A 15,085-nucleotide genomic window follows, 5' to 3' on the forward strand; every position below is an offset into this window, starting at 1 on the left:
GCATCTCTCTGTGGTCACCAAGAGTTAACTGGTCTTAGGCTACAGATGGGAATGCAGCCAGGACAACCCAAAGTTCTTAGTCTGCAGAAACCACCACACCTGGGAAAACTGGCTGGCCACTTGCATCAGCGATGCTTTACAAAAAGATGTCAGGCAAAGTACCAATAGCCTGTTACAGGCTTGGGAACTGCTGTCTATGTTCTATTTAAATAAAACCATTCTACAGTCACCTATAACAAGCAGGGTGGATACCCCTGTAAGTGACTTTCAGTGTCTACAGTCTTTGCAGCAATTGAAAAGGATTTTGAAGTATAAATGATGCCTTAAAAATGGATATAGGTCCCAAAGGGACTTGTGAACCTAATTCTAGCATCCAATTAAGAGGTATACTTCTGAAAAGAGTGCCTTACTCCTGTTAAGTCATTACTTCAGTTAAATTATTGATGAACTGATGTGCAAAGGTTAAAAATAAATATAATCAAAATGAATGCCAGCAAAAGCCATCATGTCCCAAACCATAATTAAAAAGGCTTATCACAGGTAATATAAAATCTTTTCCAGGTTCCCAGTTCTGACCTCTTATTTTTTTCCTGGTTACTGAATATTGTCTTCAGATAGTCCGTGTTTGTTTCACTATTAGAAATTTTTAAGCTTCAGCAGAGCACACTTGATGCACATTTTACATGTAGCCTCCTCTTTTTCTGTTCTCATTCTCTTCTGTTAGGATGGCTTGGCACCTTCTCATGCGTTGGATAAATTTTGCTGTAAGGAAGAGCATAGGTGCAATGGAGGCGTCATACATGGATATTGTGAGATTTGCCAAAAGGTTTATACTATCTCCAGTACACATGGAAAAAAAAATCCAAAGCAAAACTTGGGCATTCTTATTTTGAAATAGTGTTTTAATTCAAAACTGTTCCTCAAGGAAATACAGCTCTAGCTGTCTATTCACTGAGTGCAAGATCATCCAACAATACAGGAAAATAGAAAAATTTCACTTACTAAAACATTTTAAGGAACAGATTATGACTGTATTTCTCCAGAACCTCTTATGTCCAGAGTGTTTGGCTGATCTGATTTTATCATATTTCTAGTAGGATTACTCCCAGAGCATGGTGCTGTTCTGTGTGATAAATGATTGCAGAACTGAACATCAAATTAATATAAAAGAATATCACTAATTAAAAGAATAAATAGTTGATAAAAAATCTGGGAGTGGCCATATGCAATATATATAACAAAAGGTGACTAAATTCAGCTGATAGCTTTGGGTTTGGAGGAGATCATCATCACTCAAGCTTTCTTTTTGTGAATAAAATTATATAGTCAGGGCCCATCCAGTGTAAATACATGTATGTACTTCTCAGTTATCTGTGCACATCTCTGGTCACCCCTGGTTTCTGAACCCAGACGGCACTATCCTTATCTTGTTGAGTTTCTATATAAATTTCCCACTACTGTCAATGCAATCACATCTGTGATTACTTCCACAGCAACCAACAGACCATGTAACTCAAAAGCCTCTCTTCGTCTTGGCCAGCAATACCACCAGTCTTATACTCTGTGCCTCCGGCAGTAGCTAATAGATCATGTTCAGGGAAGGCAGGACAAATATATGAACGCATACCAGCACGGTATGAATCTAGGTTCTTCTTGGGATGCATTAGCTGTGTTCAGTAGCATTGCATAGCCCTCACATGAATGCAGGATGCAAAACTTACCTCACTACGGACAGTTCTACTCATATTCCAGATACAAATATGTAACCAAGTGCAATAATTCAACTGGCTATGTTTGTATTAAAAATTATTTCATTTGTGTACATCTCTCAAAGCAAGCAAAAAAACCCCAAAAAACCACCACAACCCAAGACTATCCAGTTAGTTTCACAGAACGTTATAAATGCATTCTAGTTCTTGGGTAACTGTTGCTGGGGTGAATGCTTTTGTTCATCACCATCTGAGCATTCTCAAGTAAAATCCAGGAGGTTTCTCAATTGTTCTATATGTTTGACAGCCCTAAAATTGTGATGTTATATCTGTTCATCATCTTGGAGCAGTTGTTACAGAATCTGAATGTGTGACAAGGCACTCAATTATTAGCTGATAAATATTTCAAAAGTATAATTGTTTTTATAAAGTAGCAGTTCGGATAACTAATAACATGAGGGAAAATTCAACTGCTTCCTGTATAAACTGCTCTTTCACTATGGAATTATATCCTGTGCTTGCAATAACATTAATCTGTTTTGTTGGACAAGCTGGTAGAACTAGAGGTAGACTGGTGCCTAAATGATATAAGATGAGTAAAATTAGATTCTTTGAAACTACCGGTTCATTTCTTAGCAGTGATTACTTGATCATTCATCTGTTGAAGTCTGATGACAGGAATACAGTTACTGCTTCACATTTGGTTTGCTGTGCTTGTGCTTTCAAAACTCACAGTCTTCAACAGAAAAAGCCCATATTTCACAGGAACGTGAGACTTGCTGTAGGGAGCGGTGTCACCCTCCTCCCTCTCCTCTCTTGTGCGGGCAGGGTGCTGTTGCTCATCACCACGAGGCAGTCAGACCTTAGTGCTTCACCAGCTAAAGTTCTGTGCGTTAATTAACAAGGCATTAATGCTGCCCAATACTCATTCATTGCTAAAATTTGGTTTCCTTCTGGGCAAGAAGAATGTTTATGGTGTTGCCAGTTCCAGGTCACTCATCCTGTTGGAAATTCAACTAGCAGTAGTAGAAGGTTCTATTTATCTCATCAGAAATCCTGGCTATGGTTGACAGGCGCCTATTAATATTTGAGTATGAAATGCACTAACAGGCAGAGAGTAAGAGACTTGTGAAGAGAAAAGTACGGAAATCCTGCTATTTGGTATTTGTTGCTTCTCTGTTCATTTTTCAGTGTCTACAGGAATGGGGAAAACCAGAATTGTAACATTAAAAATCAGACAAAGATAACTATATAAATGTGTTGCTTTTAATACTTCGTTGGTAGATAATGGAGGTTCCTGGTCTACCCTAGGGACTACAGTCAGAGAAAATAATTATGAGAAGAAATTTTTTATGTGCTAAAGGCAATTTCATTGTGTAAAATTAGAGGACTCCATATAAATCCTTCAGCAGAGATGTTTTACAAGCCAGAAAATTGAAATGGTTGAAAGCTACCAGCATAAATTAGTACACAATTCACCTTAAAGTCAAAAACATTTTAAAATGAGCCAGATCAACACTGTAGAACAGATATACTGAAGTTTAAATTAGGATCACACATTCAATTATTACCTGTTAATACTTTAACTTTTTATTCATATATTATGATAGATAGCTAATAAATAACTTTAAAATCCATCATTTTAATCCCTAAACTATTAACACAGACTACCTAAAGAACAATCACAGTAATGGAGCAATATTACTGTGTGTACCCTATTGTAGGCTGTATTTGGTTTGATCAGTGTTCTCCTCCCTGCAGTTTTCATGCGTACTTTACTTGATATTACCTACATTCAATACAATAGCTGATACTTTTTTTTAATATACGTATCTGAGCTAAAAATTAATCAGAGAACAAAGAAACTATCTCCTTAGGTCCACATAGCACTAGCTGGTGTAAATCTGGGGCGAACACTAGGAAAAAAAAAAGGGATGTTACCCATCTTCTATGACATATTGCCCACTTTCATTACTTCATTTAGTTCTGCAGTTAACTGCGGTGGTCCTGCCTGGGGCACAACTGGGGATAATGTCATGTGGCATCTGCTCTAAGTGTTATTCATTCATAACAACCTACTTAGATGTTTGCCAGCAGACAGCCAGCAAATCATAGTAACATTTCTGTAATAACCCCTGGGATAGGGAACACCCAAAAACCCCTCTATGTTACGCAGCAGACACCCCTGGTTTAACCCACTGGAGCAGTTTCCTGAGAGAGTGGTATTTGTTTGCTGAATCTCTTTAAACAGGGTTTTGAAGCAGATGAGGTGTAGACTGGCTTTGAATTTTAAGGCCCATTTGTTCCCATTTGTTTTGGTGATCTATTAGCTGAACATCACTGCTTTGTAGAAATTAACCTGTTTAATTCTTCCCTTTTTTAAGGGTAGAGAACATGGCTATGCGACTGGAAGAAGTAAATGAGCGAGAGCACTGCATGAAGGCCTCTCTGCAGACTGTTGACATCAGGCTTGCTCAGCTGGAAGATATGATGGGACGAATGGTGACTGCCTTGGAAAAACTGACCGGCATAGAGAGAGGTGAGACAACCAAGATACGATCCAGGACCTCATCCGACTGTACTGATGCAGCCTACATTGTGAGGCAGAGTAGCTTCAATAGTCAGGAAGGAAATACTTACAAGCTTCAAGAGAGCATAGATCCCACAGGAGAAGAGTCCATGTCCCCAACATCTCCTACGATCACACCCCGCATGCGAAGCCACTCTTTCTATGCAACAAATATGAAGGACAAGTGTGGGTTGGAAAAGTTTGAAAGCATTTTTAAGGAAAGATCTCCAAGCCTGCATCGGGCTATCAGTTCTCACTCAATAGCAAAAGAAGGAAAGGTTCCCTTAGCCCCTACCAGCACTTTGTCAATTGCCCCAGACTCCAGAAGGCCTTCGTCTTGTATCGACATCTACGTTTCTGCCATGGATGAGATGCATTCTGACACAGAGCCTCTTGACAGCTCCATAAATATTCTTGGTACTGGAGATGCAGCTCTGCAGGCTCACATAGCCTCTTCCATTTTAGCTAACAGTGCGTACATTAGCAGTACACCTGGCGAAAAAATTTCTGGCAGGAGTCTTGATTACGAGGAAACCTCTGGAATAGAAACAAGAGCATTTTCTTCAGACTATTCGCAAATCACAGATTGCCAAATCCCCTGGGATTCAGACCCTCCCTTGTATCACACTTTAGAGCGATCCAAAAGCAGTCGTTATCTGGCTACAACTCCATTTATTTTGGAGGAAACGCCAATTGTGAAATCTCACAGTTTTATGTTCTCTCCATCTCGAAGCTACTTCAGCAGCCTTGGTGTCCCAGTCAAAACAGCGGAGTACACGAGTATTACGGACTGCATAGACACGAGGTGTGTGAGCGCTCCCCAGGCCATCGCAGAGAGGGCCAGTTTCCCTGGAAGTCTCGGGGGCAAAGTGGAGGACTTGGGATGCTGCCACCCAGAGAGAGAAGCTGAACTAAGCCACCCGAGCTCTGATCATGAGGATATTGAGGCCAAAGACAAGAAGGGGATCCCCTTATCTCCTCAAGACAGCAATGCTACAAGAACTCTGGCCAACAGCATCCCACTTCCAAAAATAGAGCGGGCCAACAGCTACTCTGCAGAGGACTCCAACATGCTGTATGCACAGCACACGCGGAAGAGCTACTCTATCAGTGACAAACTTGATAGACAGCGAAACGCAACAGGCCTGCGAAACCCCTTCCAGAGAAGTAAGTCCTCGAGGCCAGAGAGCAGAGGGGACAACCTGTCCATGAGGAGACTGTCAAGAACGGGAGCCTTCCGCAGCTTTGAAAGCAAGCACAGCTAGGCCTAGACAAAGCTCACTGGCAGTCTAAGGGTCATCTGCTCTCCAGTCCATTTTTCTTAGCAGAATTGAAAAAAAAACTCACGTCACCCCGTGTCAACTCCAGTTGGCATTAGCCACCGGTCAAGGGAGCACATTGTCAGCCTCAGCATCGCCCACTGAGTTACTGCATCTTGACCCAGTTGACATTTGCACTTAAGGAAAAAGGGAGGGATGAAAGCTTTACCAAGACTTCAGTAAACAACAGGAATAACAAGCCCCCTTTATGAAGTCACAAGAAATAAATGAGTAGGTTCATAAATCTGCCTTTTATTAGAAGGCATCCTAAGATCTTTGATCATTATTCAAGTTTTTAGGATGCAAGAATTAACTGGCAAAAAGAGATGTACAAATTAGATGTTCTAAACTTCAATCACGACTTCTTTTTCATCTGTTTCACCGTTGTGATGACTGATGAAAAGCATTTGTTATTTCTGTAGGAACTGGCAGCAAACAAACCTAAAGTCTCCCAAATCCCTTACATCCCACACTTGTGGAAATGAAGAAAGATGAACAAGATAACAAGCATAACGTTCACTTGTCTCTTTTTGTATCAACTTCTAGTGCCACAAAAAGTTTATATTTTCAAGAGCAGAAAGGGAAATGAAATGCCTTTTGTACTGCAACTTAAATGGAGGAAGAATTTATGTTAAAATATCAGGTGATTTCCTGTATAAAACAGGCATTCTAGATTCTAGCACAGCTGAGCAAGCTCAGGATGAATGTAATTAAGCGGAATAGTATATATTTATTTTTTTACCACATTTGTCATCAATATGTTGTCTCACTAAATCAAAGGATGTGATGGGACAGTAAGAATAGGGTGATCAGAGCACAGCACAGTAATACTGTCAGGTTCTCACTGCTCCATTTAATTAGTTATACGAATTGGGGAGATTTATCCACCAGGCTGCTACCAGGCTCTTCTTGCGGTTCCATTTGAGCTGCCGATTTTTCACATCATTCCCTCACCTAAAAATATACACCCTTTTTTTTTTTTCATGAGGACTTGGCCGTATTTGAACATTTCAAAGTATACAAGAATTATCGAGCAGTCTGAACCCAGATTAATGCAATTACACTAAAGTTGCTTAAGGGAAAATGTTCTTGGCAGAGGGCTGGAAAACACTAAAAAGTATATATGCTTTTAAGGTAAGTTAAAGAACCAAAGTGAAACTGCAGGTGTCTGTAAACAGCAAAAGCCATCAGTTGCGACTAGGCTTCCACCGTTCAGCAGCATATCACACTGTGCATTTTAGTAGGAGAAAGTATATCTGAACAGTAGTGCAGTTTTGGGTTTTGGTCGAAGACAGTCCTAACTCCACTGACCCCACCCACATTCCAAGGGTCCACAACGTCAACCAGAGTTTCAAACTTCTCCTGAGAAGATATCACAGTGGTCACAGGTGGAAGGGTATGCAGAAGATAGGAAAAGGGTGGAGAAGCATATACTGTAACTGGATCAAAATTTCACATCCTTTAGGAAGGCACAACTTTTAAGCTTGTAAAGAGTTGAAGCTAGTGCTATTAAAAATTAAAACATCTCTACAATGACCAACATCTGTGTAGAACCAGCTCCTTTTTGTTATTAAAAACGAACACAAGAGTGGGGTACATACTTCCCATTATTTAAATGGGAATTATCTTCCAGATCTCTAAGGCAGCTTTGAAAATGCAGGCTGATGTTTTCTCACGGGGCTCTCAGCCTGGGAGAGTCTGAGCACCGTATGAGAGAGAAGTCTGAAAGGCAACAAATCCAGACATAAAAATAATCATCAGCCTCAAGAAAAGAGGCAAAGAAGGTGAAAACATTTAGGTACCGAGTCACTACGTTGGAAGGTTCAGGAAATAAAGAAATGCAGCATGGGGACTTTAAGCACAATGTGTTTCACACTTCCTGCACCAACGTGTTCCTTGCTTTCTTCTATTTGATCAGGCTTTCAATGAGGTAAACTCCACCAAGACACCGTGTTTATGCAATTGCCTTGCAGTCCATGTGCAGTGTTACGGTCACATGGCAACACCGAGAAAGGTCAGAAGCCTTTCTGTGCATTATGAAGCATGCCTGTGACAGGCGCATTGTTGAACAATAGCAAAATGCCCAGGGGCGAAGGAACTTGTGTTTAACAATCTGCTTCAAATGTGCCAACTTTTGTTAGCAGCCTTTTCCTAAGGCTTCTCCAAATCTATCTATCTATCCTTGGTGAGTAGAGGGGGATATTCTCACTTTGTTTTCTTTGTTACTTTTACGAATGTCTGCTAAAACTGTTCGTGGACTCTTCCACCGTCACCGTATTACTGGCCTACTCTAGAGGAACTTCAGATTCATTAGAAATTCCTCAACAGTGCTTAGTGAATTTGTTCAAGGCATAGGGCTCTCCTCTGGGGTAGATTTCATTGCTTAGTTTGTCAGGGTAAAGGAATTTGCCAAACCCAAAAGCTGTATAAATGTTTAGGATACAGCACTTTATTGATCTGGAGCACACATTCCAGGTAAAATGAAACAGGACACTTTATTTACCTCTTAAAATTTGCCATTATATGTAAAATGTAAACTCAGATGTTAAAAGTGTGATTGCAAGATGTCAGAACACTACTTTTCCTGAATGTTTCCCATTTATTCTACAACGTGTTGTCTATAGAATATATTATGATGGATGTTAGATTATTTTATCTTCACCTGTTTTTTACATGTTGCATCAAACTGCTCCTTTTTGAATTTGATGGTAAAACACCCATTCCTTTGCAATGGGACCAGATTTCCCACTCCCGATGTTATTATGACCATTTAGCGAGAGTAGATGTCTTATCATCCATCATCATGTAGCTATAGCATGTGCCATATGACATATTCTGTATCAAAGGATAGCTTATGAAATAGATATATATACACACATATATACATATCTCCCATATATTAACCAGTATAGTTGTGACATGTGGTAATATTAGTGAATGTTACAGGACAGTTTTAATATCACATTATAAGGTCTTGTTTGTAAATCTGTAACATTCAATAAAATAGCACATGTTGCATTGAGCATTAAGTTCCACTATCCAATTATTAGCTTACATATGGAATATGCATTTCTGGTCACAGTGTGTAAGTAAGTTTGGTATGTTTCACACATTTCTCTGTATAGCTCCACTTAAATGTCTGTATGAGCTGATGTATAAACCTCTAATGAGCCACTGTGGGCTGTGACAGGTGAGTTGTGATAGTGTGAAAGATGAACTGGCATGTTATGCAAAAGATTATAAGATAAATGAACTTTAATAATATTTTGAAACTCAACTGAACTTAGCTGTTTGTTTACATATGCTGGCCGACTGAGAAAGCGGTGTACAGTATTTTATAAATATTTTCCTATAGTAATCTGTTCTGTTGTTTCCAGTTTAAGTGATGCTATTCTACAGTTGGGGTATACACTTGTCCTAGGTATTGGATTATAGCACATTATTCTTTCACAATAACAGTGTGATATGACTGAAGTAGTTTCTCTTCCTTACAGTCCAGTCTTTTTTTGTGTCAATGAAAATGCATGCATTGTTCCATGAGTTTTTTGGACTACTATGAGACTTAACATTTTGCTATTGCCTGCCTGTAAAGATGAATCCAGTTAGGAATGAATTCAAGCTTTTGGATGTTTACATTATTTCCATTACGTTTGATCTTTAGCAAAGTAAGTGATTTTTTTATTATTTTTAAATGACAATTGTATTTTATGAAATTGAAATATTCAACACAAAATGCGAACCTACAGCAGTGCTCAGACATTTGGCTCTCTCTTTTTTTGGAAGAGATAAGGTGCTACATTATTGTTCTTAGCACAAGTGCCAGTTAACAAATGGCAGTGAGGGGATAATTTGAAAATATAATGAAAAACCAAAACATCCATTCATCCACATAAGGAAATCCCTCTGGGTTCCAGATATAGATTGCTTTTTTTTTTCATTTTCCATTTATAGATTTTTTGGTAAAAAAAACTGATTTGTACCTTTTGTGGAATGGATAGCCTTTTGTCAGGGGATAAATATCTTAGTTAGGTATATTTTTTGTATGAGAAGAAAATGATTTGTTTCTTAGAAACTGTCAGTGCATGGAAAAATGCAACTACACAAATAACTGCTCAAAAAAAGTGCTGGTAGCAGCACACAGCCTTAGTCCAATGACTGCAGTCGGAGCAAACAAGTATCTGTCCTGAGAGCAGAAGTTATCAAAGGTATTAGCTTAGAGTGAGCCAGTGAAACAAAATTCTCTGTAAACTCATGGTGCAAATTTTCAAAACAAGCATAAATGTCTTGTTATGTTGCTCAGGTTATATACTTAAGAGGATCTGATAATCGCCAGAGGGTAAAATGTGAGCTGGTCATTCCTGGATTTCCCTAGGAATACTTCAGTAGTTGTGATGTCTCTCCCCTGCTTAAAAATAATCATATATTTGCATTTTTGCACAAATATGCACAATTGTTTCAACAAAGGCCACATTTTCAGTTCTGTTAAAAGATATCCGGTATAGATCACCTTCTTCAAAATAAATGGGAAAGCTTCCTAGCATAAATTTTCCCTCACCCACCTCAAATAACAGCACAGTCCAAACTGAGCAGAAGTAAAGCACTGGGGGTGTCTGCTTACCTAATGAAACCCTTCATTCCTCTAGATGGTATTCACTGGCCTTGCCACACGTTGGCATAAAAGCAGTAGCGTTGAATGTGGAGGGACTGAGTTTCTGCACCCCACAGAGTTATCCTGCACTTACCCCGCACAGGGTGAACGCTACAGGTCACACAGGCTTCTCTTCTCCGAGACTGACTACGATTATGGTCCTACTGATGCTGGTGCAAATCTGCAGAAAATCCACCGATTTCAATGGAGTACTCTGACTTTTGTCAGAGGAAGGATTTATTCTGCGTTTCTAACTCTATATTACTTTAAGTCATGGCACAGATTATCCTAAATCATCATCAAGTGGGAAGTCTAATGACTGAGCCATTGAGCCAGACCGACTGTGAAACAGTTTCTGACCTTTTAATTTTTGCTGTATGCTTTCAGATCTCTCGTAGAGCCACACAGTACTTATTTCAAAAAGCTATTAGGAAAAAAATGTTTGATTATGAAATTGCTGCTGTTTCTGCTGCAGGGAAGTGATAACTCTTGTTTATTTTAGTATTTGGTAAGGACAGGGAAGGGCCAGAAGTGGGAATTGGCTGTGAAATACAATTTTATGCCTGCACAAGAGTAAATTGTATTAAAGTTATATCCTTCTTCCACCACTGCAGTTGTTGTACATGAGGAGAGTCTATATGCTGCTACTGCTGTCTGGAACAGTGTTTGCAATATACTATACTAATAGCTATTTAATCGTTTATTATTTGGGCTATCATTTGTAAGTGTATAACAATCATTTATAAAGGGAGAAAAATGATTAAAATGTCATTTTAAACAAATTCCTACTAATATGAAGCTTTTCAAGTATGATTTGTCTAAATGTATATCACTAGGGAAAACAGTCCTTTCCAAAGGTCTACTGGATTCACAATGCACTTTTAGACTGTGTTTAGATAACGTAATAAAAAGCAGAAGTTGGCAATTACTACAGTAGAACTTTCTGAAATTTCTGTAACAATTGTTTTGCAATAAAAAAAGAGATGTAGTTCAAAACATCTGTTCTTACCAGAGCATTTATTTATGGTCATTTGCTTTCAAAGCAATAAAGCAATGATGCAGTGGCAGCTGCTTTTCTCTAAGATCTCTCACTGCTTTAGTTCTAACTTTACAGCTTTAAAGAAAACAAAAGGCTTTACACTATTGCACACAGCCATTTTGAATGTTGTAAGTTATTTCCACCTCTGAGATCAGGTGTCATTCAGGTGTCCCTTATTCTGGCCGATATCAGACCCCAGTCTGAACCAAGACATACATACTTCCCGGTGTGTTTATTTAAAGGGAGGTAATAGTTTATTTTATTTATAGCTACCATTTCAGCAAGGGGGGAAACATAAGCATTGATTGCAGATCCTCTCTAAATTGCTTCCACATAGACTGGAAGAAGATTGTTCCTTTGTATGGCAGTCTCCCCAGATGGGTGGCATTGCTGGCTCTTGTAGCTAAGGAAGGTTCATTAAAAACGAAGGGCAGCAGTAATCCACTAGTACCTATGACCGCCTCGGAACTGGTATCTCACCTTTCGCAAGAAAGAAGTCATTATCTCTCTCTTCATGCAGCTGCAACCGGCTCTGATACTTCCTCACAAAAAATGCTGAAAAAAAGGCACTGGCACAAAATATGCCAAGGTTAGGATCTGCTGCCTCCACAAATCAGCCTTCACTAAGATAATAAGCTAATTAGCTAATCAGCTAAATGCAAAAAAAAACCACAGGAAACAAATATCCAATTGAATAAGAAAGATCAGATACTCAAAACAGTTCTGCACAGATCAGTCACACTTCAGGAGAGGAATGGTTCAGAGAGGTGTTCTTTATTTCAGGTTTCTGAGAAGGAAATGCTAAATTCCTTAATCAGATTTTATCTAATCCTTTCTCAGGGACTGCCATTCAGTGAAGACTATGGGAGCTTTGAAGCTTTAAAAAAAATTAAAAAAAAAAAAAAAAACCAAACTGTACCAGACAGTTGTCATTATGCTTCTTTCCAGGTAACACTATATTTCTGGCCTCCCTAGGATTTTTCACAGTAACAAACTTCACCTAAATTCAGCCAATTAGTAAGTGCTAGGAAAAAAGCAACATCACCAGCCTTGATTTTCATTGCCATAAGCTGCAATCTTGTAGCCTTTAGGGCAGTGGTCTAGTGTCTTTTAATCTCATTAATGCATAATGGCAAAGAACTCCATTTGACGTTGACCATGGCAGGCAACCCTGATTCATTATCCTCGTGACTGAATACAGCAAGAACTTGGAGTTATGGCAGCCCTCACTGTCTCCACATATCAAGCTTCCATATTTCATATTTCTGGAACAACAAAAAAACTTATAAAACCCCAGGATTTCATTATTTTTAAATTTTCAAATAACTGATTGCAGGCATAAATATTGTATATTTGGATTATACTTTGGGGAGGCAATAATGACAAGCATTATCTGAAAGAAGGTTGCTGCAGTGTGTTTATGTGAAATAACAATAGTAGCCCATGAACGGTTACAGACATCCTACTGCAGATGATACAGGCTACTGTTGTAGAGAACTATGGGTGGAAAAAGTACAGTTATGAGAGGAACTGCCTTTCTTAGTCTGGATTTCAAAACAAGAAGTTCGACAGCTGTACGGACGGTTGGAGAGACTGATACTCTCCTACCACCTTCTAAAATTTAAATTTTTTGCTACACCTTTCTTTACTTAAACATGTAGCCAAATGTTAAACAGCCACATGCACACCACTGAATCAGCCTGTGGAGGTGATAGAATTATCCTCGCAAAACATTCCAGTGTTTTTCGTTCACGGTGTGCAAGATGAGAATTTTCTTAACAAGCCTGGAAAAATAACATATCAAGGCTCTAAGGACATTACTGAAAATGTTAACACAATCTTTTTTTTCTTTATTTGAAAGTTGACAAAAAATTCAACTACCAACGTAGCAATTTCACTAATGAAAATCTTGAAACTAAAATCGCATCTTTAGCAAAAAATCAATCTTCTGGAAATATCAGTAAAAAATAGTAAATCTGACTGAAGAAGTACTTTCTTCAAAAACTCCTTAGAAATATTAGTCACAAACCTGCATTCTAACTCACAGCTGCTGAACTACAGTAACTGCGCTGTATTTCGGGGAGGAGGGGAGCAGGCAAGGGGTGTGCAAATGGGCAATGGGGAAAGTTAGTCTACTTCACAGAATAACAGAACCGTATAGGTTGGAAAAGACCTTTAAGATCATCGAGTCCAACCGTAAACCTAACACTACCAAGGCCACCACTATACCATGTCCCTAAGCACCTCATCAACTTAAACGAAAATATGAACAATGAACTCTAAAATTCACATCGCTCTTACATTATATGGCTAAATCCCACTTTTTTCCAGAGTGGATGCTTGGGGAACTATACCATAGCTCTGCAATTAGTAATAGGGTTAGTTTATGATGAATCCATTTCTACCATGCTATCGATTTTGCTAATACTGTAGTATGTCCCTCAGAGAATCATAACTTAGACGAACAACTTACAGCAACAATGGTTAATCTGTGCTTAGTATGGAATAAATAGTCCCTATCTCAGTGGAGCTGTTGAGTGTGTTTTGATGAATATCTAAAAGGACATTCTGTCTCTTTGCTCCCGTCTTATCTGAGGGATGGTGAATAGCTGCCCTGGTGCAAGAACGGGCCAAAGATTCAGAAAATGTGGCCTTGGCCCCAGCTCCCCAGAAGATCGCGCTCTCCCTGAAGCGTTTTGGCTTTCTAAGCAGAGCAGATTGCCTTCCTCTCCACCCCAGTTCAGCTATGTCAGAGAGGAGCAGCACACGGTGGGAAGTACACAGCAATGCAAGGACATTCCTTCCCCTTTCCTCACTGTGCAGAGGCATAGCTAGGCCCTACATTACCACTGCAGTCCTCTAAACCTTTATCTGAAACTTTTGTATACTTACTTGGTTTTTCAATAAGTCTAGAAAATAAACTAAGCCTACCATAGTCCAAACACAATTTCTTCTAAAATGTCTGGGTATTTTCAGGCAATCAGGCACTGTGGACATTTATGGGGAAACAAGTTCTCCTTAGCAGTAGCTGATCCTACTCACTGACCACTGATGATGATAAAAAATTTCAACCGTCTCCATTTTGTTGGAGATGATGAACAAAAGTGGGGCCGTTTCAGAGTGGGGCCCTAGCCCTAGGTTACGTTGCGCTGGCCTTACACTAACTCTGTGTGATGCATGTTCAGTTTGCCTGCACCGGCATCAGGGATGGGTGCAAGCCATCCCCTTGGGCGATGGAGAAGTCCACTAGGTCTATTAACTTCAGCATTGAGTTAGCAGGAGAAAATGGCACAGCCGATAGAGGGAGGAAGAAAGGACGTGGGCAGTTTATCACCAGTTTACTCCACGCAGGCTTGACAGTAAGGTTGAGAGACAGAGGATTATCTGTATCCCCATTCTCTTGTGTTCATTCCCTCCCGAGATGTGGTGGAACTATGTCAGTACGTGTGCTACAACATATAGGTCTTCCCTACATAAGTCCAAACAATACATTGCAGTCCAAGATACAGATCAAGGGTGGGATTGCAAAAAACTTGAATGCTTTAGGCTTACAAATCCCATAGTAAAATAATATTTAAATAAATAAAATCAAGTGCAGATCCTTATATACTTAAGCAACATAAACGAGAGATTTTAGCAGCATGTTGGGGAGTATCATCTCAAGTAATCACTGGAGCACAAAGCTGATCCCTGAGTCTCCCCTCTGCAAGACAAGTGCATGAAGCTGCTGTCTTCAAAGCCAAAATGTCTTCCGCTTGTCTCCAAGTAAGTGTACACATTCATGTCCTGCAGAAAAGGCAA

At 39.4% G+C, this 15,085-nt stretch overlaps 1 protein-coding gene across 4 annotated transcripts in view; it reads left to right on the plus strand.

The window, feature by feature from the left end:
• TRPM3 (transient receptor potential cation channel subfamily M member 3) overlaps nucleotides 1–5,543 on the plus strand; it is a 284,603-nt gene extending 279,060 nt beyond the window's left edge. For all 4 annotated transcript variants that reach the window (XM_075526387.1, XM_075526389.1, XM_075526386.1 and 1 more), the window contains one exon: nucleotides 4,094–5,543. In XM_075526387.1, coding sequence (XP_075382502.1) covers nucleotides 4,094–5,543 — 1,450 coding nt within the window. The remainder of the gene's footprint in view (nucleotides 1–4,093) is intronic.
• Nucleotides 5,544–15,085: the final 9,542 nt, after the last annotated feature.

This window comes from Mycteria americana, chromosome Z (genome assembly GCF_035582795.1).
Source record: "Mycteria americana isolate JAX WOST 10 ecotype Jacksonville Zoo and Gardens chromosome Z, USCA_MyAme_1.0, whole genome shotgun sequence".
Lineage (NCBI taxonomy): Eukaryota > Metazoa > Chordata > Aves > Ciconiiformes > Ciconiidae > Mycteria > Mycteria americana.